Consider the following 25534-nt stretch of genomic DNA (forward strand, 5'->3'; position numbering starts at 1 on the left):
GACCTCAAAAAACGCAAAATTTATAAACTTTTAAAATTGTCATATGTATGTTTGCACGTGAATGAAGCAATGAATGTGTGACCACAAATGTATAAAAATATATTTGTGTTTAGAAAGAAATGAATATTTTGAGAAAAAAAAGAGCCAAGGAGCTTACTGATCATTTTTTCACCGAGCCGTTCGGATTCTGTGAGTCGAGACGCGTAATTTGATACCCATATCGTATGTACGGTTTTTGTCACCAACATTCTTCAAAAGTTGTTATTTTGGAAAAAGAATTGCTCAAATAACACGAAAAATTTAAAAACTTTTAAAAATGTAATATGTATTTTGGCATATAAATGAAAGTATGTGTGTGTGACCACAAATCTATTAAAATATATGTATGGATAGAAAGAAATGGATATTTTGAGAAAAAAAAGTGCCAAGGAGCTTTCTGATCATTTTTTCACTGAGCCATTCGGATTTTGTAAGTCGAGACGCGTAATTTGATACCCATATCGTATGTACGGTTTTTGTCACCGACACTCGTCAAAAGTCCCAGCGAGTTTTATTTTGGAAAAAAATATTGCTACTACCACTACCACTACCATACCACTACCACTACCATACCACTACCACTTCCACTACCACTACCACTACCACTACCACTACCATACCACTACCATACCACTACCACTACCACTACCACTACCATACCACTACCACTACCACTACCATACCACTACCACTACCATACCACTACCACTACCACTACCACTACCACTACCATACCACTACCAGTACCACTACCAGTACCACTACCACTACCACACCCACTACCATACCACAGCCATACCACTACCACTACCATACCACTACCACTACCATACCACTACCACTACCAGTACCACTACCACTACCACTACCATACAACTACCACTACCAGTTCCACTACCACTACCACTCACACTTCCAGTACCACTCCCACTACCATACCACTACCACTACCACTTCCATACCACTACTACAACCACTACCACTACCACTTCCATACCACTACCACTACCACTACCACTACCATACCACTACCATACCAATACCACTACCATACCACTACCATACCACTACCATACCACTACCATACCACTACCACTACCACTTCCATACCACTACCACTACCACTACCATACCACTACCACTACCCTACTACTACTACTACTACAACTACTTGTTACAATTTATAAATTTGCGTGACGCTAATGATTTAGTTTTTCACTACGGGGCGACGGTACCAGTGCAAAATTATTTTTACCAAACTTCATTTTATTTCGTTCAAAAGCATTATCGATTTTAATAATATGAACTACCAAAGTAAGTACATGAACAGATTTGATCGTTTTTTTAAATTTTAAATCCATGTACCATCCACCCGGTACCATCTGTGTAGGTACCTGCACCTATTATTAAAAATTTACCGAAAAAATATGAAAAATGAAAACTTTAAATATGAATGTCTCGCAGGCTAACCTCTTCCAATTTATGCGCTCCTGGTAGAAATTAAAAAATTGCGTAACGCTATTGATGTAGTTTTTCACTACGGGGCGACGGTATCCGTGTCAAATTATTTTTACCGAACTTTATTTAATTTCGTTCAAAAGTTTTATCGATTTTTAAAAATATACTGCCAAAGTAACCTCTACAAATTTTATCGTTTCTTTGAAGTAACATCACTATGTAATAAAACATCTCTTCGGTGCTTGTCTATGATTGGCTGATTTCTGATTATACAAAAGCCCGCCTGTTGGCATTTTTCGGTTCAAATTGCAAATGTCGAAACTTAAGCCGCTTATTGTAAGACATTTTGAACCGAGCGCCATCTGTAGAACGGCCGAAAAACGTTCCTTAACCTTCGGACGATGATTTTTTTCGATAATTTCACCTGCAGACTGCGTGTTTGCGACGGAATTTAATCATTAGGATGACCATGTAGATTTTATAAATAAATCGTACCACGTGGTCTCGTGTTGACCACGTGACTAAATTTTGTCCAATGATACCACTATGCAAAGAAAAACAATTTCACTTAAATTAAAAATCTTTCCCGATAAATGAGGAAATTTGTAATATTTATCTATATTATTTATATGTAATATACTGAAACGTCTTAACTGTCTGCTTTTTGTAATTGACGATGGATATCTTCACAAAATTAATCATTAAACGAGCGTTTCTCTGCAGATCTTTTTGTTGTACCAAGTTAAAAGTGAATATCATTATAATACTAAATATTAATATAATTTTTGACATTTACAGGACGTCAAACCGTCAAATTTACCAGCAGGGGCATTTAACTAAGCTTTGGCCATGAAACTCATTTGAAACCGCCACGCCCACCTCAAAATTCTTATAGAAAACGAATAATATGGCTAAAAGCTCAGATCTCATTGGTGAGAACAGAAGGATTGGTTTGATCTCTCGCTCTCTACCATAATGACTCGTGTAACAGAAAGAGATGACGGAATTATGCCGTTTGACAGTTTTCAAATCATTCAAACAAAATGACAGTTTTTTATTTATACACGCGGGTTGTCATTTGCTGCCGAAATACTATCATTTCCGTCGAAAATATTGCGTGTTAAAGTTGTTCGTGATAAAAATACAATATAAGCCAGTATAGTGTTAGCGAGTTATAAACATATTATATTCAACCTACCTACGTAAGTTCAAGTTTAAAGTGAATTAACAGTTTTAGGTTATTCGTTCGGTTTTTTGAACAATGCTTGATACTTGACATATGTCTTCCTCCACAACGTATAAATGTTATTTATTATATCGATAAACTTATTCATGTTATTGATTAGTGTTATCCTGTATTATCTTATTGTTTTGGTGAAATTAAAGATTTTTAAACATATGTAACCATGAGTTCATGAGGCTGAAAAATGTCGGAATTTTTCGTCGTACTGTCGGACAATCATGTTTTGGAAATTTTCTTCAGTGTTTTTGCAAATTTCATGTCATTTTGGGTGTCTTCTTCTCAGATTAACAAGTTTCATCTTAAGGAAATGCACTGTAAAAGTTTATTTTCTTAGTCAGATGAACCTTGCCCTTGGAAAACATTTCGACATTTTTCTGCTTCAAGGACATTTTTATTTTTATAATAGTTTTTTTGGGCTAGTGAGTGAATAGAGTAGGCTGAGAGCAATTATGTTGTCTATGGTCGCATCTTTTTTTAAATGGCCTTGAGTTTCCTCTACCTTGTCTACTGCTCTGCTCCGCACGGTAGGTACTGCTTGTATATCTGTGGTTAAGTACTGTATAATTCTGTTGGATACAAAAAGCCGGAAGATATCGATCTAGAGAGTGGTATATTTATGTTTACCAGCCTCGACAATCTGAACAAAGGACAGCGTAGAATTTTGACGCTTTCTCGAGGTAAATATTATTATTTATAGATTTATAAATTTCTAGCACAATTATTGAAATGTTTCTTCTTTCTAGATAATTATTGAAGCGATATTTGAAAAGTAACGCAACTTCTCTTGACACGAGCGGCTGTGTTATAAATTATTACATATTAGTATTGACATAAGACATCTGCATATTATGTGTAGTTAGTTCTGGCTGCTATTTGACATAACATTTGAAACTTTGACAATCGCCATTATCGCCGAGTCTGTAAATTTTGCTCATTTCTTCTAATCAATCGTCTCTTTTCTATTCTGCAGGTCGTTCTTCCACGAACGTGACCTGAGAAGTGTTTGATTCCGTTCTTCAAGCTCTTTGGATACGATTAAAATTACACCTGGGCGCTAATTCATCGTTGATTTTGAAGGCTCATTCTTTGCAATCGCAACCGGTTTTAAGCGATTCTTGAACAGGTATATACAATTGCACAAGTATGATATTTGGGAATTTTCAGATAATGTTTTACAAGACAGTCACGTGAAATGATAAAAGAGAAAGCGTTCACTTTTTGCCTAGAATCATGCCGGATATATTCGCAGACACAACGGTTCCTTTAATCTTTACGTGCGCCAGTTTTCAGTATGACATAACTATAACATCTTGCTTTATTCACATTCAAACATTTCATAACACACCACATTTTTACCCATTAGTTTCGGGGAAAAAGCAACGTTTTGACACGCAGTCCGCTTCATTTACACGCAAGCATATGTATTTAATTATAAAATTAGGCAGATGCCTCTCACATTACTTTCGGGCAAAAAGCAAAAGTGTTGAAACACATTCTTTTTAATCTATTGATTTCTTCACGTGGTAAAATACATACAGTGTGACTTGAACTAATCATTAAATTTGTCAAAACCCATCACTATTTGGGGAAACGAAATGAAATATAGTAGATTCATTAAAAAGAAAACTAACGTCCCTTTCTTAATGATATTCTAAATTATATTTTAATGTTATTACATTCGTTATTTGCAGGATTCTACTGTATGGATACTTTAATGGATACTTTCACGGGACGTTGTGTTCAAGTGGATTTTAAAATCTAAAAAAATGGCGTCTACGCTTTTCCAAATTCGGTTAAAAATACACCTAGGCGATTTCATCGATGGTTTTTGGGAGCGTTTCTTGGACAGGTATGTACACGTATGATAATTGGGAACTTTTCAGAATGTTTTAGCGGCAGTGTTATAAATGATTATTAGTATTATGACATAAGACGACTGCATATTACGTGTAGTTTTTTCTGGCTGCTATTTGACATACATTTTAAAACTTTGACAATTGCCATTATCGCCGAGTCTGTAAATTTTGCAATATATATTAATAAAATGATACAAAATGCCTAACTGTTATTAAAATGTCATTTGCAGGGTTTTGAAAACGTCTTTGCAGTCTGCGTTTTTCAGTATTCGAGAAAGCCGAGTAATGACAGCCGGCGTTACGTTACTTACATACGTTACTGGCGTTGCTTCAGAAATATCGTCAAGTCGTGATGACTGTGCAACGCTTTGACTCGACGTTCTGAACAAAGGACAGCGCAGAATCCTGAATGCACTTTCTCAAGGTGAATATTATCATGTTCATACTATTATTATAACGTAAATAAAAGCCTATCTTTCATCTATTGAAACATCTCTACTGTCTGTTTATTGCAATTGACAATGGAGGAAATCTCCACCGGGCGTCGTGGAACTTCAGAAATATCTAAAAATATAAGTTTGAAATTAAAGTTGTCAGCCGGCTTTAAGCGTTTCTTGAACAGGTATACAATGGCACAAGTATGATGGTTGGGAATTATCAGATAATGTTTTACAAGAAAGTCACGTGAAATGATAAAAGAGAAAGCGTTCATTTTTTGCCTACAATCATGCCGGATATATTCGCAGACACAACGGTTCCTTTAATCTTTACGTGCGCCAGTTTTTAGTTTCAGTATGACATAACTTTTTCTATTATGACGTTTCTTTATCTTTTTGCTGTACCGAGTTGAAAATGAATATAACGTTACATATATATTAATATAATGGCTATGTAATTTGCAGGATTTAGAAACGTATTCTGCTGTCTGCGTTTTCCAATTGACGTTGACATAACTTTTTCTATTATGACGTTTCTTTATCTTTTTGCTGTACCGAGTTGAAAATGAATATAACGTTACATATATATTAATATAATGGCTAACTGTTATCTAATGTAATTTGCAGGATTTAGAAACGTATTCTGCTGTCTGCGTTTTCCAATTGACGTTGACATAACTTTTTCTATTATGACGTTTCTTTATCTTTTTGCTGTACCGAGTTGAAAATGAATATAACGTTACATATATATTAATATAATGGCTAACTGTTATCTAATGTAATTTGCAGGATTTAGAAACGTATTCTGCTGTCTGCGTTTTCCAATTGACGTTCAGCGCTTTGACTCGAAATTCTGAACAAAGGACTGCAGAATTCTGGCACTTTCAGGTGAATAGTATCATGTTCATAATATTGCATTCGAACAACATCAAATAGTAAATATGAAATTTGGCACAAACATCTTGCTTCATTCACATTCAAACATTTCATAACACACCACATTTTAACCCGTTAGTTTTGGGCAAAAGGAAAAAGTGTTGACACGCAGTCCGCTACATCTACACGCAAGCATATGTATTTAACCCCAAGGAGACGGCCAACTACAATCGTAGTGGAAGAAAAGTTCTCCTAGAGAACGGCTCACTACAAGTGTAGTTTTGAGCATTTGTCATGTTCATCGCTAAATACAGTAGAACCTCGTTAATTCGAAATCCAGCGGACATCAAAAATCAAATTTCGAATTAACGAATTCCCACGTAATTCGAAATTTTATGAAAAAAAAATAATTTTTAAATACGCCGAAAATCGATTTTTTCGGCCGCCTCTTCAAATCCGGGTGGTATTTTAGTTGTAAATTCGTATTATTACCAATTATTTCTTTATTTTCGCGGTCGATTACCGTAGCGGTCGGCCCTTTAAATTCAGATATTCGCAATAAATTCGTAAAAATGCTATATATTTACGAGTAAATCGAGATTTTGCTGCGGATTTCGGTCGCGGCCTACCCTTTAAATTGAGATATTCGTAAAAATACGATATATTTCCGCGTAAATCGAGATTTCGCGGTAATTTTCGGTCGCGGCCGGCCCTTTATTTCAAATATCTGAATTTGAATTCGTAAAAATACGATATATTTCCGCGTAAAACGAGGATTCGCGGCCGTATTCCGTCGCGGCCGGCTCTTCAAATTCAGATATTCGAAATAAATTCATAAAAATGCTATATATTTACGCGTAAATCGAGATTTCGCTGCCGATTTCGGTCGCGGCCTACCCTTTAAATTGAGATATTCATAATAATACGATATATTTCCGCGTAAATTGAGATTTCGCGGTAATTTTCTGTCGCGGCCGGCCGTATATTTCAAATATTTGAATTTGAATTCGTGAAAATACGATATATTTCCGCGTAAAACGAGGATTCGCGGCCGTATTCCGTCGCGGCCGGCTCTTCAAATTCAGATATTCGAAATAAATTCATAAAAATGCTATATATTTACGCGTAAATCGAGATTTCGCTGCCGATTTCGGTCGCGGCCTACCCTTTATATTTAATATGTCATATTTCGGCATGGATCGAAATTTTTCGGCCGATTTCCGTCGCGCCGTATTTTTTCAACTCAGATATTCGAAGTAAAGTTAGTAAAAATACGATATATTTCCGCATAAATTGAAATTTCGCGTCCGATTTCCGTCGCGGTGATGAAATACGATATATTTACGCGTAAATCGAAATTACGCGGCCGAGTTTCGTCGCGGCCGACTCTTTAAATTCAGATATTTGGCGTAAACTCGTAAAACTACGACATATATCCGCGTAAAATGTATTTTCTCGGCCCTTTAAACTCGGATATTCGAAATAAATTTGAAAAAATACAACATTCCAGTGTAAATCGATTGAGATTTACAAAATAATAATACTAATTAGAACGATGTATAACCACGTAAAAATACATTTTTCGGCGTTTCACCGCCACGGCTGACTTTTAGATTCAGATTTACGAAATATTATGATTTATTTTCGCAAAAATCAAATTTTTTTGAATTACACGAACAAATTTTCGTGCGCGGACAAAAATAAATTTCGAATTACGAATTAACGAATTTCGAATTAAAAAAAATTTTGTATGAAAAAATTTTTCAGCGGAAATTTTTTTTGCGAAAATTTCGAATTACGCGTTTTTTCGAATTATCGGGGTTCGAATTAACGGGGTTCTACTGTATTTAGTAAATTTAACAGTAAAACTTTGAGGTAAAAAATGTTTTGCATTGAGTTGTTTATTTTCTACCACATCCTTTTAACAGATTCTCCTTTTTACGTATAGTTTTTTTTTAACAGAACTTTTAAGTACGTTGTATCCCTCTTCACTTGATTCTTATCTTCAGCGCACGCATACAGTCTTAGTTGTCCTTTCGCCGTGTGAGTGTCGCGTTTCTGGCCGTTCTGCTGGACACTGTTTATTGTTATATTAGGGTGACCGTTTTTTTATAACTCTTGGAGTGTTTCTGTGTTAATATTTACTTTTATGAAGTGTTTCGTTCGTATTTATTATTATATTGTGCGTATTATTTGTGAATTTAAGATCATTTTATTGTTTTGTATATTTGAGTGTTTGTTGTAACTATTTAAATTTGATTTCTAATCCTTAAAATGAATGAAGACGTCATTGAAAACTTTGTGATAGATTGCGATTCTGATTTTTCGATGAGTGATGATGAAGATTATATTCCTGAACATTTGGAGAGCTTAGAGGAAGCTTCAGAACAAAATGAAGATAGTGAATTTGGAGATTTTGAACGCTTAGATGAAGATCCCTCCAATAATATAAATTTTACAAATTTCTCTCCAACGTGGGGATGTGGCATTAACTTTCAGCCAGATGTGCATAGTTTTAATCAACAATCAGGATTAAGAGATTGTGAACTTAACCAAGAGAGTTGTGAGGCTGATTATTTTGAGCTATTTTTTAATTCAGATGTCGTGAGCAGTGTTGTAATCGAAACAAACCGATATTTTGATACTGTGAAATCTCAAAAAACATTTGCTCCAAATTCTAAGTTGCACAGATGGAAAAATGTTGATGTTGATGAAATGTACGTTTTCATTGCCTTGACCATGCTTATGGCGAGAAGTAAAAAAGGCAAAATCCATCAATATTGGTCGGTAGACAGGTTAATTTCATCACCGATATTTGGAGAAACAATGCCAAGAGATCGATATTTATCTATCCTAAGCATGCTCCATTTTTCAGACAATAAAAAGCAACAGAAAGGTGATACTACCCATAAAGTTAGAGATTTTGTGGATTTGATATGCATTCAATTCAAAAAATATTTTTATCCGTATGAGAATTTGTGCATTGATGAGTCCTTGGTTTTATTCAAAGGCAGATTGTGCATTAAGCAGTACCTTCCGGCGAAAAGGCACAAATTCGGCATAAAACTTTTTGTTATTTGTGATTGTAAAACTGGGTTTGTTTTACAATTTGTTATTTATTGTGGTGCTAAAACTTACATTGAAATACCGAATATAGATGAACAAATATCCCGGCAACTACTGACTTCTGGGAAAGTGGTTGTTTCTTTACTAGCGGATTACTTACAGAAAGGTCATACAGTTTACACAGACAACTGGTATTCAAGCCCCTATCTATTCAGCTATTTGCACAGCAAAAAAACTAATGCCTGTGGTACTGTTAAAAAGACCCGAAAAAATATGCCGACATTTGGAAATGTAAAAAAAGGCGACGTAGAATGCAAAACAACTGGGTGCTTACTTGCAATCAAATGGCACGACAAGAGGGAAGTGCATATGCTGACTACATCGCACAATGCGTCAATGAAAGAAACAGGCAAAAACAGCTGGAAAACCAAAGTTCCGATAATGAAACCCAATTGTATAATAAATTATAATAAGAATATGGGAGGTGTTGACAGGTCGGACATGTTAATTACTTTTGTGCAAAGTGTTCGAAAAACTATCAAGTGGTACAAAAAAATTGCTTTTCGGGCAATTGACGTAATTTTAATAAATGCTCACGCAATGTACAAGTTACAGACAAAAAAAGAAGTAAGCTTAACTGATTTTCATTTGGAAGTAATTAGGCAACTTATTACTAAACACTAGTACTGTATCAAAATATAACTAGCCGTTGGAAACAATAGTTATATTGTTTCAACGTTCAACGCTGTTGAAAATAATTAGCGTCAATAGTTGAAATATAATACCTACTTGCGAATATTATTCAACGCAGTCAACGATTCAACTGCCTAATAAATAAAAGGGTTAAGTGTTTGCACTTCGTGAAAAACATTACTCGATATTTCAAATGGTCTTTTGGTTATGTAACTCCTGCTAGACGTTTTTCTTTTATTTTTCCATCCAATACGGCCGATACACAGCGCCAATGGACAATCAAATTTATCAACGACTAGCAAAAAATAACCAACGTCCGCCGCCTAGCTACGTTTTGTACCTATTGTTTTCAACAGTTTGGCTTGTTAAATCAAAAGGGTCAAGAGATTACACTTCGTGAACGATATTATGCCTAATTTGAAATGGTCTTTTGGTAATGTACGTACCTACTGCACGTTTTTTTTGATTTTCCCATCCAATACGGCCGATACACAGCGCCAATGGACAATCAAATTTATCAACGACTAGCAAAAAAAAACCAACGTTGGCCGCTTAGCTACGTTTTGTACCTATTGTTTTCAACAGTTTGGCTTGTTAAATCAAAAGGGTTAAGAGATTACACTTCGTGAACGATATTACGCCTAATTTGAAATGGTCTTTTGGTAATGTACGTACCTACTGCACGTGTTTTTTGATTTTCCCATCCAATACGGCCGATACGCAGCGCCAAGGGACAATAAAATTTATCAACGACAAGCAAAATATATCTTCAACGTCTTTGATATTTCAACAGGGTAATGTTTTCAACGCCGAAACCAACGTCTTCCAACAGTTTCAACTTTATTATAGGATTATTATTACGTGTGTGGCGCATAGAGATAATAATAATACATCAATGATCCGGGGAACCACCCGTTAATAGGGATTCCCTAATACGATGTTGATCTATTTTTTGTTTGTTTTTTTGTTAGTATCGTGCATATTTATGGTATCGTGTCGATCTCCTATACGTTTAGTTTGATTGTACTGGCTTGTCGCGCGTCTATTCAATCTGTTTTTTTTTAATTGTTTTACTTAGGATGTAAAAATACATAAGTGTTTGATATAAATTTGATGATTAAACTAATTTCTAATTGAATAATAATTATTAGTGTTAGTGCCGTAGTGATTGAACTTTGGACTGATGATAAATATTAAACAGTTGAACAGATGGTGATTTATTACTCTAATCCCAACACTGTTAATGTGTTTAAAAATATAGTTCACAAACTTTTGTTAAGGGGGGTACCTACTCTCTCGAAAGAACAAGACTATTCGCAAGATATTTCTGACAATAAAACAGAATCTTCAGACGAACCGTTATCATTTTGGAATGCATTAAATTCAGTAGTCGAAAAAATTAAGCCAGTGAATAATCCAAATAACAAAACCCGCAAAGAACTGGACATGTATCTCGAAATGGATCTTCTTGATAGAAAGAGTTGTCCCCTGAAATGGTGGAAGAAACATGGAGTATATTTTCCGAATTTGAAAAAATCTTCATAGAACAAAACGGTATTGTAGCAACATCCGTTCCTTGTGAACGAATTTTTTCCAAGACTGGACAAATTACATCCGACCGCAGGTGCAGTCTTAAGGCTGGAAAAGTGCGACAACTGGTGTTTTTGAATATGGATTCGAAAATATAGAAATGCGCAAAAAAACAATCTGTAAATAACCTTTAAGGGCCGGTTTTATAAACGAAGTACCAAATTTCGGTTACGTAACGAACCGTTTTACTTTAACGGGCCGCTATCCGTTCGTTATCTTATTTTGCGTTCTATAAACATATTTGCATTACTAGCGGTCATCGGTTACATTTAGTCCGAAAGTTTTTTTACTGGCAATGTTTTTGGTAAATAATTGTCTGTGATACTATTTTCATCTATGGCATATCTTTGGATTTAGTCAGCTGTCAAGATCGTTGCCAATCGTTGTTAAGCTATAAGTTTAAATAACTTTATAAATCTTCAATATACATCAAAAATAAGTAAGTTTATATTTATAATACAGTGGATACGAATGCATATAGTGTTGATCAACATTATTTTGTAGTTTTATGTGCGCGTAAACTAACCTACGTATATTAAAAAGGTTGACATATTTTTACACTATCGTGATGTGGTTTTAATGAAATTATTGTAATTTTTCAGAAATAAACATGAATAAAAGAACGAAGAGCCGAAACTTCACCACAGAAGATCTCTACAGACTTCTGAATTTAATAGAAAAAACGCCGGCATTAACCTGCAAAAAAACAGACGCCGTCACAAATGCGTCAAAGGAAACAGCGTGGAGCGAAGTGGCCGAAAATTTTAACGCAGACAACGGGGGCATTCACAGGGATGTATCTCAATTGAAATTGAAGTGGGATAATTTAAAGAAGGCAGCAAAGAAGCGGGCAACCACAATAAACTCCAATAACAGGTGTGTATCATTTTTTGTATGATTTTCTTTGGATAATGTAAAATAATACCTTCTCTTCTTTCACGAATGCTAAATAAACAACAACTTAAATAGCTATATAATAAAAAAAACAGCTTAAATAGCTTTTCCCACCATTTGCATGGTCATTTTTATACAGAGAGTTTATTAGATCGTCCAAAAGAGCATGTTATGTTGTTTATATGTTTTAATTTATTTTATTTAAGTTTATTTAGGACACATACAGTTTTTTTTTAAATAATTGAACATGAAATAGAGAACATGATTTAAACCAGTTATGTTCCATATAATATTTATAGCAGCTAGAAGTTAATTCAAACATTCATACGCAGTGTGAGTGAAAAATTATTAAAAAGAGAATACTAAACAATACAGTAAAAAGGTAGAATCATATTGAGTCGAAGGACGTACGCATCACTAGGCCTAACAATATCTGGACAGCTTAGCAACCATACATTTTATATGAATATATAGGTAGAATCATATTGAGTCGACGTACGTACGCATCACTAGGCCTATAATATATCTGGACAGTTTAGCAACCATACATTTTATATGAAAATATTTGTTTTAGAATCACACTGACCATACGCATGGCAACGTATGGCCAGTGTGATTCTAAAACAAATATTTTCATATAAAATGTATGGTTGCTAAGCTGTCCAGATATTGTTAGGCCTAGTGATGCGTACGTACGTCGACTCAATATGATTCTACCTTAATAGTTTTAACTTAGGTACAAAGTAAGGTTAATTTGATTTTAAACGATTTAAGGGTAGGTATAGTGGAAGTGTCAATATCGCTTGAGGCATTGTAAGATTTGCAGATACACCCGAACAAGGAGTTTCATATTATTTACATGTTTTAATTTATTTTCTAGAGCTACTGGCGGAGGGGAAAGGCCGGCAATCATCCCAGATCCAATACTGGATAAAATAATTTCCATCATTAAATTGATCAATTGTGTTGGCCCTCGGAGTGTCTTCGATGATGACGCCGGCCAAGTGGTATTAGAATTTTCAGAAGACCGTGGACTTGTATTAGATGCAGAGGTTGAATCCGACGCACAACAGGAAACAACACAAGTACAAAGTATGCAGGTAGATGAAGGTCCTCAGACATCAGTTGATGAAACACAAACACCAAGAGTAGCGGTGGCAGCAGTTGTTGGAGGTAATAAGTGGGATTGTTGGAATCCTACAATTCTGAAGACTCCGGTTAACGCCAAATTAAAGCAGAGCAAGAAGAAAAATTTACTGGATCAAGTGATGACCTCCAAAATAAGGAAAAATAACGCCATTGCTCTGTACTACGAAGAAAAATTGAAGAAATTAAAGAAGATACCAACCATCCCACTTGAGCAAGTGCTGTCACCCCCTGTTGCTTGTGATGTTATTTCTGATCTCGAGGATCTTTGAGGCCCTTCAACTATTTGATTTTTAGTCTTTTATCGTTTCCTGTCCAATGCTACGTCTATTCCAACACGAGTCGATGATCTTCTGAAAATTCTATCTTCTACAATTGTATCTTACTTTAGCGTTTTATCGGCACGCACATTGTAGAACACTTTCTTTTAAAATATATGTTGATTAAGATTTATTTTCTTCGCTTGTATACTTTGTATTTGAAAATAAAAAGTAAGTTTATTGAAGATGAATTATTTTATTATATACAATTAGATTACCCGGAAGAGAGGGATTTAAAGTGAGTATTGAATGTAACATTCAAATTTGAACTATTTTTAAGGCTAAATTAATAGGGGTATATAAGGTAGAGAATTTTTCTTTTAATAAAACTATAGTCTGTCTGAAATAATATATTTCTTTATAAAAATATGAGCCATGCTGTAATTATATTATAGCATTAGAAGTAATGTGAAATATTGGATGAAGAACAGCATTTTACAATATATGTATTTAGAAGTAATGCGAAACATTGGATGAAAAATAGCATTTTATTTATTGTTGTTATACCAACGAAACTCCTAGTAGCTAGTAGTACACAATACACACAGATGCACTATTAAAGCAGACTCCCAAAATAAGTATTAATGAAGTTATATAGTTCATTATCAATAGTCATATCCTCATCAACAATATTGGCAGGATCTTGTTGGTCCGGTGGTTGGGGTGCTTCCATGGGATAGTCTTCATTTTCCTTTCTTGCAATATTGTGCAGTACTGCAGTAGCCACGACGACACCCTCAACGCGGTGTAGGGAAAGCCTTATTGGTAAGAATAACACAGGGAACCTACGTTTCCACACACCAAAGCAACGCTCGATACAATTTCGGGTTCTTATTTGGGACTCATTATACAATCGTTCCACTTCTGTCAAAGGATTGCTCAGTGGTTTCCTTAAATACTTGGTTCGTGGATAACCGCTGTCACCTACCAAGGTCTTGTCGCCAAATTCACCTTGTTCAAATCTGGCTTTAAGAGAGGAGTTATTGAATATACTTGAATCATGAGCAGAACCTGGCCATCTTGCTACTACATTCCTAAGCACAAGTTTTGCATCACACACAGCTTGCACATTCAAAGAAAAATATCCTTTGCGGTTACGATAAGTTTCCGCTTGGTCTCCTCCGGGTGACTGGATCCTGACATGGGTGCAGTCAATGGCACCGATGACCTTTGGGAATCTTGCTATCCTGTAGAAGTCTTGAACTCCGTCACTATTCATGTTTATGTATACGTTTCTCATGGAGGCTATTAATTGCGTCACTCTCCATACAACAATGCACGCCGTCGACTTGGAGACTCCTGTAAAATCGCCGGCTGCTTGAAGCATTGATCCCAGAGCGTAGAATCGTAGTGTTAATAATAACTGCTGGGCTGGCGTAACTGGCTGATTTCGATATGTCGCCGGCATTAATTGAGCTCCAATTATATTTAAAATTTGAGCAACGGTCCTCTTTGACAAACGAAATCTCATTTTGAAATCTATATCTGCGAAATAATTAAAATAGTCCAGTCTATGCATAAAAACACGCGGTTGTCTGCGTCTTGCAACTTCGTCTTCACTGCTGCTCGATGAACTATCTTCGAGAATTATCAATCGCCCATCTTCACTTTCACTGCTCGATGAGGAATTCATTGCACAAACACAAATTATATAGTATCTAATATTATTTCAAAAATAGTGCACGGTTCCAAACAAGTGAGCGCCGGGAACAACTACTGATAACAGAACTGTCAAAAAACGTCAGCATATGAACAGCAAACGGATCGTTATCCATTTAACTGCCCGAAATCAGTCGGTAAAGCGTTAACCGCTACTTAACCGACCGGTAGCCTGGCGAATGTTTATAAAACGGCGAAATCAAGCAGTAGACCAAATATTTGTTAAAAATGGTATCAAGCGTGACTAACGGATGGTTATAAATGGTTATAAAACCGGCCCTAAATGACTTAATAACCGTAAATATTGTACACAAATAATGTTATGTGTAAAAACTTCCGAACTGTGCTAAAAAAGTTGGACCTTAAATAGACTGAGCTTGGAGTAAACCTATCAAATAAGTCATGGTTTTATTTTTCTTAAAAAACGTCTAATCTTATTAATTTTTCAAAAATGGAAATTATATTCTTACAAATAACTAAGCTGAATAAGCATCGAAATTCGAAATACTTGGACAATAATAATTTATGACGTTTAATGCTTTATGATAATTTGAATATATAATTGATATAGAATATTTAATAAAATTGTACCATAATTGGACTTACCTGTCTGTCGGAACAATAATAAAAAATAAAAAAAATAAATATATATTATACCTATATATGTGTAGATATTAGTAAATTATCTAAAAAAATATAATAAAAAATATAATGAATAAGGTTTCATCGAGTATGGAGAATTAAGCACTAAAAACAGACCTGAGTTAATAAATCACTAGAAATAATCAATTATAGTTGCGTCAACGTCGGCGTTATTTTCAACAGTTATTTTCAATAGTTGAAAATCGCCAACGATAACGACGTTGGCGTTGGATGGAATTATCGTCAACGCCCAGTACTACTAAACACCATGCTCCTGGGTCAGTAAAAAAGGTAAATCGAGTAGGCGATTATCCGCTGAGGCTAACTGCCAGACATTTTCCTTCGGACGTTCCACCATCTTCAAATTCTAAGAGAAAATCAGTTTATCGGGAGTGTCACGTATGCAAAAATTCGTCGCTAAATCCTAAACGTCGTGTTCAGACACGTTATTGGTGTTACTGTTGTCAAGTTGCCTTGTGCCCCACTACATGTTTTCGTATATATCACACTGTAGAAAAGTTTTAATAATTAAAAGAGCCCGTCGCGCTGTACAATCTTGTGGCCACCCTTTCTAATGCCGACAAGTGGCCTTGCGCAAGTGTATGTGTGTTGGCCAAATATTTTTCTGCATTGTACGAAAACATTTATTATAATTACTGTGTATATAAAACTCATCGTAAAATTAAATAACTTGATTGCCAAAGGTTCATTTTTTGTGTGAAAAAAGGAATTTTTACGACTTGACAATAAATAAACAATCTGTTCCATTCCGGGATTTTGTCATTTGAAGGTAATATTTTTTATTTACATTCCATCTAACACAAAATAACCCAGTAAAAATATAATATTAAGTGAACCAAACTAATTTTACAATATTAAAGAATACCGTAAAATAAATAAAAACATTGTAAAATCTTTAGGTACAGCTAAATAATATTTCAAACCTGGAGTGAGTATAAAATGTAATTTACGAAAATCTAGCCGTTTCAGGCGGGCAATTCATGCAAAATCTGCTAGTCTTCTAAGGGTTAATTATCAGAGTTGTGCCGTTTAGAAAGCCTCATGCTATTTATAGGAAAGGAACGAAACAACCGCAAATGGCTCGAAACGCCGTTTGCAGTTGTTGCGTTCCTTTTCTGGTTCGGTTCGGAGCTTATAATCACAGGGGCCCAACTACAAAAACTGGTGTTTTGAGTTAAGCTGGGTTTTGGTAATGCCATTATAATATTTATTAGTGACACGAAGCGGACCTTAAAGTTACAAAGTTTGTTTGCATAATTCTATTAGATAGTAAGTTACATCAGGCGTTTCAATTATTGACTATCATTGTAACATTTGAAAGTCAACACAATGCAATAAGATTAAAATACAAGACGCGTTGGACGCCATTGTAATATTTAAAATTCATAGCTATAAAATTCATGTTGAGCGTCAAATTATCATACAAAAGTTAAAACGCTAAACACTTGAGACAAGAAAACACGAGGCGACTCTTTAATTATAATATTCAAATAACATATCTCAAGATCGTGCACTGTGTTCGTAGATGGCTAATAAACCCCTATGTTTAAATATATATGTTTAAACATAGGGTACAAGTAATATCTATTACAAAATGTATGTAATTAGTTCTGGCCCGCTATTTGATATTACATTTGAAACTTTGACAATCGCCATTAACGCCGATTCTGTAAATTTTGCACAATTCTTCTGATCATTTGTCTCTTATTGCAGATTTTTTTGTTGTACCAAGTTAAAAACATTAAAATACTATATATTAATAAATGAATTAACAATATGCATAATTTTTTTCGTTTGCAGGATGTCTAAACCTTTCTCTACTGTCTGCGTTTTCAAGTCCTCGAGAATGAATGAACTTCAGCCGGCGTTACTTTGAACTGGAACTAATTTCACTATCCTCTCTATGTCTTTCCAAAGGCGTGATGAAAATGATGACACTTCAACGCTTTGATATTTTAAAGTTACTAATCATCCATGAATGGTATAATTATGGAACTAATTACATAACTAGCTTGCCAGTTAATATATCTACTTAAATCGGAAACGATCAAGGTTTTTAATTGGACGGCCAATTTGTTCATTTAAAATTTGTTCACAGACCACCATAGGGGGGTCGGTCAGGTACCTACAGCTATTTGATTTAAATGAAAGCATTCACTTTATTTACATTCGAACATCAAATCGTAAATATGAAATTTGGCACAAACATCTTGCTTCATTCACATTCAAACATTACACCACGCACCACATTTTTACCCATTACTTTCGGGCAAAAAGCAAAAGTGTTGAAACACATTCTTTGCTTCTCCATTTTTATCAGAGTTGTGCCGTTTAGAAAGCCTCATGCTATGTACACGAGCTGAACTTCGATTTATAGGAAAGGAAAGAAACAACCGCAAATGGCTCGAAACGCCGTTTCTTTCCTGGCTCGGTTCGCAAATCGGGAGCTTACGTATTTAAACAACCTACAAATAATACAGAATAGACGTTTTAATCATGGAATGGAACATTACCAACTCCTCAAAGTTGCGTACCATCATGAAATAGTTTTACCGTCAAGTACGATTTGCCAAGATGTTATTAGCGCACTTTACGGAGATTCCCATTCTGTAGCGATTCAAATTTATTCAGTGACAGAGCGATACTGTGTCCCAAAAATGTAGATGCACGTAAAATTAACGAAAAAGTCTTGCTTATGAAATGACAATTAATAAATCGCAGGGTCAAACTTTTAATCAGATTGGTGTTTATTTACCAGAACCCGTCTTTACGCATGGGCAATTGTATGTAGCTTGCTCCAGAGTCAAAACAATAAATTCATTAAAAATTCAAATAGTCGACGGAAGTCGTCAAGGTGTAAATCAGGCCAGAGTTACAACCCAAAACATTGTTTACAGGTAAATTTTAGATTAGGTATTGTCGTTTCATATCTATTTAAACCAGTAAATTTAATCTATTTAAGACTAATCTTCCCATTTTAAATTTATTCGCAGGGTTAAATACATACAGTGTGACTTGAACTTATCATTTGATGATAACGCAAACCTACATTTGTCACTATTTGAGGGAACTGTTGATTTTTATCATTAGGAAAATTTAGTTTCAGATTAAATAGATTCCCAAAAGCATTTTAACTATTTTTATATTCTGTTTAAACTTTAAAAAGTAAAACAAGTTCAAACTCAAAAGTTGTTCTAAAAATTACTTAAAAAAATAGCTTGACTAACATATTAACTATAAAAAAATATTAAATATCTTTGACCACTATTTAGATAAATGAAATATAGATTCAGTTATAGAAAAGTAAACATCTACGATAAACGAATAATTAATTATCTCACACATACTTTGAAAAAGTATATCTTATATAGAAACGTTGCCTAAAGAAGGAGGTAGCGCAACACAGCATAATATCCCAAAACAAATCACAGAGATTATTATAAAATATACTTAATAACAGCATATCGTTTCCATACTGACCTATCAGACTAAGTAGAAGAAAGATAAAAAGATCTCCCGAGAGTGTGTTTTATTTTAGCACAATTAATGAAATGTTTTTTCATCATTTTCTAGATAATTATTAAAGCGATATTTGAAAAGTAACGCAACTTCCTTTGACACGGGGAGCAGTGTTACTCGAATAGAATTTTGAAGGTACAGGCCTTTGTGGCGAATTTGAAAAACGATATTGGCGATACCTTCATAATTCATTTGGCCTTCTCTCTTCTAGGAAGAAAGCTTTCGTAGCATAATGTTTTATATTCAGAGATTGAATCAAATTTAAATTGCAAACTTTAAAATGCTTATCTCTATCAAAGGTTAAATTCTTTATTAAATGAAAAAATACGCTGTCAGATCAGATAAATTATTATTTAACAGATGGCCTTGAATTAACATAGGTAATTTCCAATAATTTACCTGCACAGTAAATTCCTTACAAAGATAATTTTGAAGGTAGATCAATAAATATTACTTTATTTATAAAACAATTCCTAGAATTCAACGATTTACAAATAAAATTGTATGTGGACAGTTTGTGTTAACGATTTAACATATTTTTAATATGTTTAAATAAAAGTTTCTCTGTTAATTTTAACATTCTATACCTTGAGAGTACTTCATATTCTTATTTTTTTAGTTATAACACAAAAATAATTGTACAATATACGTAAATACAATTTTTTTACAATAATTAATAAATATAAAAATAATTTGAAGTAAGATTACATATTATATTATATATTATTATTCTAGCTGATATTTGACATGAAATATGAATATATGAAACGCAATTAATATGCTATATATGGGTTTCTTTCTGGTTCTTCCCATATTACTTATATCGAATCAGATTTAAAAAAAATAAATACACTTTAATGAAATTAAAACTTTGTTTGATTTTTACTTATTTCCAAAATCTGTTATTTTATTTTCCCCCTTTTTACACTAAATGCACAGGAGGCCTGAATGAAAATAATTTCCCTCGGGGCTTATGGCATCTTTGGGGATGCAGTGAGGAGGGTCTTTTGAGGAAAGAAAAGAGTGAATACAGGCCTTGAAGAGACTCATGTTGTAGGAGGGAGGAAAAGCGACCCATTATTTTAATTACAATTTGAAGAATTTCAAAGATAATTTTCAAATTCTGTTATTATTTAAGTATTGCGTTCTCCCAGTGAAATAATAATAAAAAATTACATTTGATGAATTGTTCAAGTCCTGTGAAACAATCCATACTTTTACAAGTAGCGTGTAAATCTTAACACAGCATAGATTTGTTGGTCAAATACATTGTACCTACATATAGTTTTGTATTAATGATCGACAAGTCGGTGAATGCAATCTGTAAGACAGATGGTAGAAATATATTACAAGTTTGTTCATCGCTAATTCGCGAAACAAGGATTATTATTATTCGTAAATATTGTCCACCTTAAAATGGCTCAGATTTTGGAATACACACTACGTTAAAACGTAATTATGACACGAAACGACAAATTAATTTTGAATACATTGTAAAAGATGCATTTCAATTCTATTTTTATTAAATTAAAGTTTAAAAAGACTTCCTTATGTGCACGAATTTGACGTTTTGTATCAAAGAGTTTACTGAAACACAGTGCATTTCCCGTAAGCTTTTGCTGCAAATTATGGTATAATAAACATTAAACTGCACAGCCTCATAGAAACTATAAAATAAATCGAAGTGTTATGAAATAATTATTATTAACCTGCAAAAAAATGCGCATCCTACACTTCAAACATAAATATTGAGTTCAAATGACATATGGAAACAGGGATGGTATGCCCAAAATAATTATTTCCCCAGATTTCGAGGCGAAATTTCCCTAGAATTTCCCTACATTTCGCAAACCTTGAACAAAACAAGATCTTGGCAAACAAAACCCGTTTCGGGGGGGGGGGGGGGGTAGGATTTAGGACTTTTTACTCAGTGAAATAAAGTATTGCCAGTTTCCTACTAAATACTACAAGTTCTGATAGATGGCACTAGTTTTTACTGTTATATAATAGTGATGTAAAATGTTCGTATGGCCAAAGGTATTATCAAAACCTCGTACACAATTGTACGAGGTTGATAGTCTCCTCGTACCTCGTACGGAAGGCCACAAATCTCGTATTTGTACGAGGAACCTCGTACGTTTGGCAACACTGGTTTCACTGCCCACCGCCATAAATATACCACTGCTGTATACCACTCTCTAGATCGATATCATAAATGAACCACTCACTAGATCAATATCTTCGGGTTTTTAGTACTGAGCCCATGGGTCCTAATGTTTGCCATAGATAAAAGTCTGTAACTGAAAAATATACGTCACTACTACACATACTCACCATCGACTAGGATAGAAACTATAAAAAAGGCGTAACCATAGACAATATAATTCTCATTCGGAGCCAACCCATTGGCTAGCCTAAAATCGGCCAATGACAGCGGCCTATAAACATGCATGAGGTTCGTGACAGCGGCCTATAAACATGCATGAAGTTCGTACTGGAATGTGGAAAATATACGTCACAAGTCACCCATAGAGATTACCGTGTCTTTTTTTCTTACCCACTTTTTTCTCGGAGTTATACCCCCCTGATCGATATCATAAATATACCACTCTCTAGTAGAGGTGAAGCGTATTTACTAGAACAGATGTTTGGAACAGATATTTCAAAGAGACTTTCGTACTTAGTATTTGTTCTTAAGTATTACGCGTCTTGCGAGTCTTGCGCGTCTTGCGAGTATTGCACGTCTTGCGAGTGTTGGACGTCTTACGCGTCTTGCTAGTCTTGCGCGTCTCGCGTCTCGCGTATTCATATTCATACCGAGGGCGGGGCATATGTATAGGCATCTCGTTACTCGCTTACATAAGAAGAGTGTTTCCCTAATCTTTGAATATTAGGGAAACACTCTTCTTATGTAGGTGAGTAAGCGAGAAAGGATATGATACTGAATTTAGTAGATCGCGATCAGCGCGATCTCGACTGGTATTGTCAATAAATTCCGACAGTATGCGTCCACCAGTTAAAAAAGGTTTTAGCAAGAGTACAAAAGCATCGCCGGAGACGAGGTCCGGCCGGGCGCTTCCTACCTAGTGCACATAATTAGTACACGGCTAATGTATTATTTCTCGATTTCGAAAATTAGAAGCTATCTTGTGCGAACTGTGAACGAAAGTGGCGCCATCTAGAAATAAAATATTAGGGCTTTATAAAAAAATATTTTCACTGTGTTCTTTGTTGGCATTTAAAATCTTTGTTGTTAAGATGCACCGCCATAATAAAGCTTGGCTTGTGTATGTGGGGGTGTAATATTATGTTCGTTATTTTTACTATGAGTATTCTGTTTATATTTTCAGTGTATTTTTAAGGTGGTATTTAAAATGTTTATTGTTATTTCTAATACTTTCTGATAATGTATTAAAAAAAATTCACTCCAAGATATTTATAGTAGAATTGCACTGTTTTTTTAATTACTTTTTCGAGTTGTGAGAGTTGATGTTTATCTGGGTTTTCTATTATTTTAAAAGGTGCAGTTTTATTTAGACTATTTTCTTTGTAAATTTGTAAAATTACGTGATATAAAAATAATGCATTTAGTTTTCTGACTTTAAATTCTTTAAACAGAAGTTCTGATGAATATGTACCTATATGATTTAAGTGGAATTATTTTTTATTATTATTTTTTTTGAATCTATGATGTATCTTAGTTTCCTCACTCTGTCTTTGAGTACGTTAATGTGTGTGGACGATTTTATCCATTAATTTGTCTACTGTAATGTATAGGTATTTTATTTCTGTTTGGCTTTCCATCACTAAACACAAGATATTGCAGATATTATTATGTTGTTGTGTATTTGCTTAGAGTAGATTATAATTTATTTTTCTTTAGTGTTCCTTGTTTTTTATGCAGAATTGTATATAATAATTTTTTTTTAAACATAGTGTTAAGCAGTAAATTTATGTCAAACCACTTCTTTTAGTTCATTGATGTATCTGTGTTGGCCATGTTGTTTATTTCCGTCCATGTTTATTAGTAGCACTGTGTCGTCCTTTTGTTTCACCTTAATTACTTAAGGCAATCTGCATTTGGGAAATTTAAATTTTAACATTCTAATTTTCATTATAAAATGAAAATTCGCCTTCGTTGTATGGATGACAGCCATTTAATAATTTAACTTCTTTGGGCCTCTTCTTTAGGTAGCAAGTTTTCCGTGCCAAGACTCATTTATCAAATTAATTAGGTTAGGTAAGATGAGAATCTCCGAAACCGGTTCGTTCGGAGAGAAATAACAAAGTTTTAAAAATTTATTTTTGCTTCATTGAAATTGAAATCCTCTAGCAACCCCCCCCCCCCCATGATGGATTTGAAAAATCGTTGTGGGAATAACATGTATGACATTTTATTGGGGGAATTACTTTTTTAGAAGTTTTCTAACAACCCCCCCCCCCTCCCTTGTAATGAGCAAGTGAAATACTAGGGAACAGGTATTTGGAATAGGTATTTATTCATACTTGTACCAATTGTTCCGAGTATCAAGAATAGCTAGTACGACTCACCTCTAGTGGATTAGTGGAAGACACTCAAGACTAGAGGTGAAGCGTATTTACTAGAACAGATGTTTGGAACAGATATTTCAAAGAGACTTTCGTACTTAGTATTTGTTCTTAAGTATTGCGCGTCTTGCGAGTCTTGCGCGTCTTGCGAGTATTGCACGTCTTGCGAGTCTTGCGAGTATTGTACGTCTTGCGAGTATTGCACGTCTTGCGAGTATTGGACGTCTTGCGAGTATTGCACGTCTTGCGAGTATTGGACGTCTTACGCGTCTTGCTAGTCTTGCGAGTCTCGCGTCTCGCGTATTCATCCGAGGGCGGGGCATATGTATAGGCATCTCGTTACTCGCTTACATAAGAAGAGTGTTTCCCTAATCTTTGAATATTAGGGAAACACTCTTCTTATGTAGGTGAGTAAGCGAGAAAGGATATGATACTGAATTTAGTAGATCGCGATCTTGACTGGTATTGTCAATAAATTCCGACAGTATGCGTCCACCAGTTAAAAAAGGTTTTAGCAAGAGTACAAAAGCATCGCCGGAGACGAGGTCCGGCCGGGCGCTTCCTACCTAGTGTACATAATTAGTGCACGGCTAATGTATTATTTCTCGCTTTCGAAAATTGGAAGCTATCTTGTGCGAACTGTGAACGAAAGTGGCGCCATCTAGAAATAAAATATTATAATAAAAATATTTTCACTGTGTTCTTTGTTGGCATTTAAAATCTTTGTTGTTGAGATGCACCACCATAATAAAGCTTGGCTTGTGTATGTGGGGGTGTAATATTATGTTCGTTATTTTTACTATGAGTATTCTGTTTATATTTTCAGTGTATTTTTAAGGTGGTATTTAAAATTTTTATTGTTATTTCTAATACTTTCTGATAGTGTATTAAAAAAAATCACTCCAAGATATTTATAGTTGAATTGCACTGTTTTTTTAATTACTTTTTCGAGTTGTGAGAGTTGATGTTTATCTGGGGTTTCTATTATTTTAAAAGGTGCAGTTTTATTTAGACTATTTTCTTGTCTATTGTAAATTTGTAAAATTACGTGATATAAAAATAATGCATTTAGTTTTCTGACTTTAAATTCTTTAAACAGAAATTCTGATGAATATATGTACCTATATGATTTAAGTGGAATTATTTTTTAATTATTATTTTTTTGAATCTATGATGTATCTTAGTTTCCTCACTCTGTCTTTGAGTACGTTAATGTGTGTGGACGATTTTATCCATTAATTTGTCTACTGTAATGTATAGGTATTTTATTTCTGTTTGGCTTTCTATCACTAAACACAAGATATTGCAGATATGTTGTTGTGTATTTGCTTAGAGTAGATTATAATTTATTTTTCTTTAGTGTTCCTTGTTTTTTATGCAGAATTGTATATAATAATTTTTTTTTAAACATAGCGTTAAGAAGTAAATTTATGTCAAACCACTTCTTTTAGTTCTTTGATGTATCTGTGTTGGCCATGTTGTTTATTTCCGTCCATGTTTATTAGTACCACTGTGTCGTCCTTTTGT

The 25534-nt window shown here is 34.4% G+C and overlaps 1 protein-coding gene and 1 long non-coding RNA gene across 3 annotated transcripts; both read left to right on the plus strand.

The window, feature by feature from the left end:
• The first annotated feature begins 697 nt into the window (after window positions 1-697).
• On the plus strand, window positions 698-20263 carry LOC149408681 (uncharacterized). Of its 2 annotated transcripts, XR_016305427.1 has the most exons (6): window positions 698-3417; window positions 3711-3863; window positions 4432-4589; window positions 4827-5020; window positions 5823-5921; window positions 17741-20263. It is a non-coding gene; the product is annotated as an uncharacterized LOC149408681 (long non-coding RNA). The 2 variants fall into 2 exon arrangements; XR_016305426.1 differs by having other exon boundaries at window positions 705-3863; window positions 17741-20262.
• Window positions 7845-13739, plus strand: LOC149408682 (uncharacterized). Its single transcript, XM_089650525.1, has 2 exons — window positions 7845-12134; window positions 13033-13739. The coding sequence occupies exons 1-2, from the start codon at window positions 11869-11871 to the stop codon at window positions 13568-13570; spliced, it is 804 nt and encodes a 267-aa protein (XP_089506651.1). The 5' UTR covers window positions 7845-11868; the 3' UTR covers window positions 13571-13739.
• Window positions 20264-25534: the final 5271 nt, after the last annotated feature.

The sequence above is a fragment of the Hesperophylax consimilis genome, unplaced genomic scaffold, assembly GCF_061612785.1.
Source record: "Hesperophylax consimilis isolate HC1 unplaced genomic scaffold, BYU_Hcon_1.0 scaffold_115, whole genome shotgun sequence".
NCBI lineage: Eukaryota > Metazoa > Arthropoda > Insecta > Trichoptera > Limnephilidae > Hesperophylax > Hesperophylax consimilis.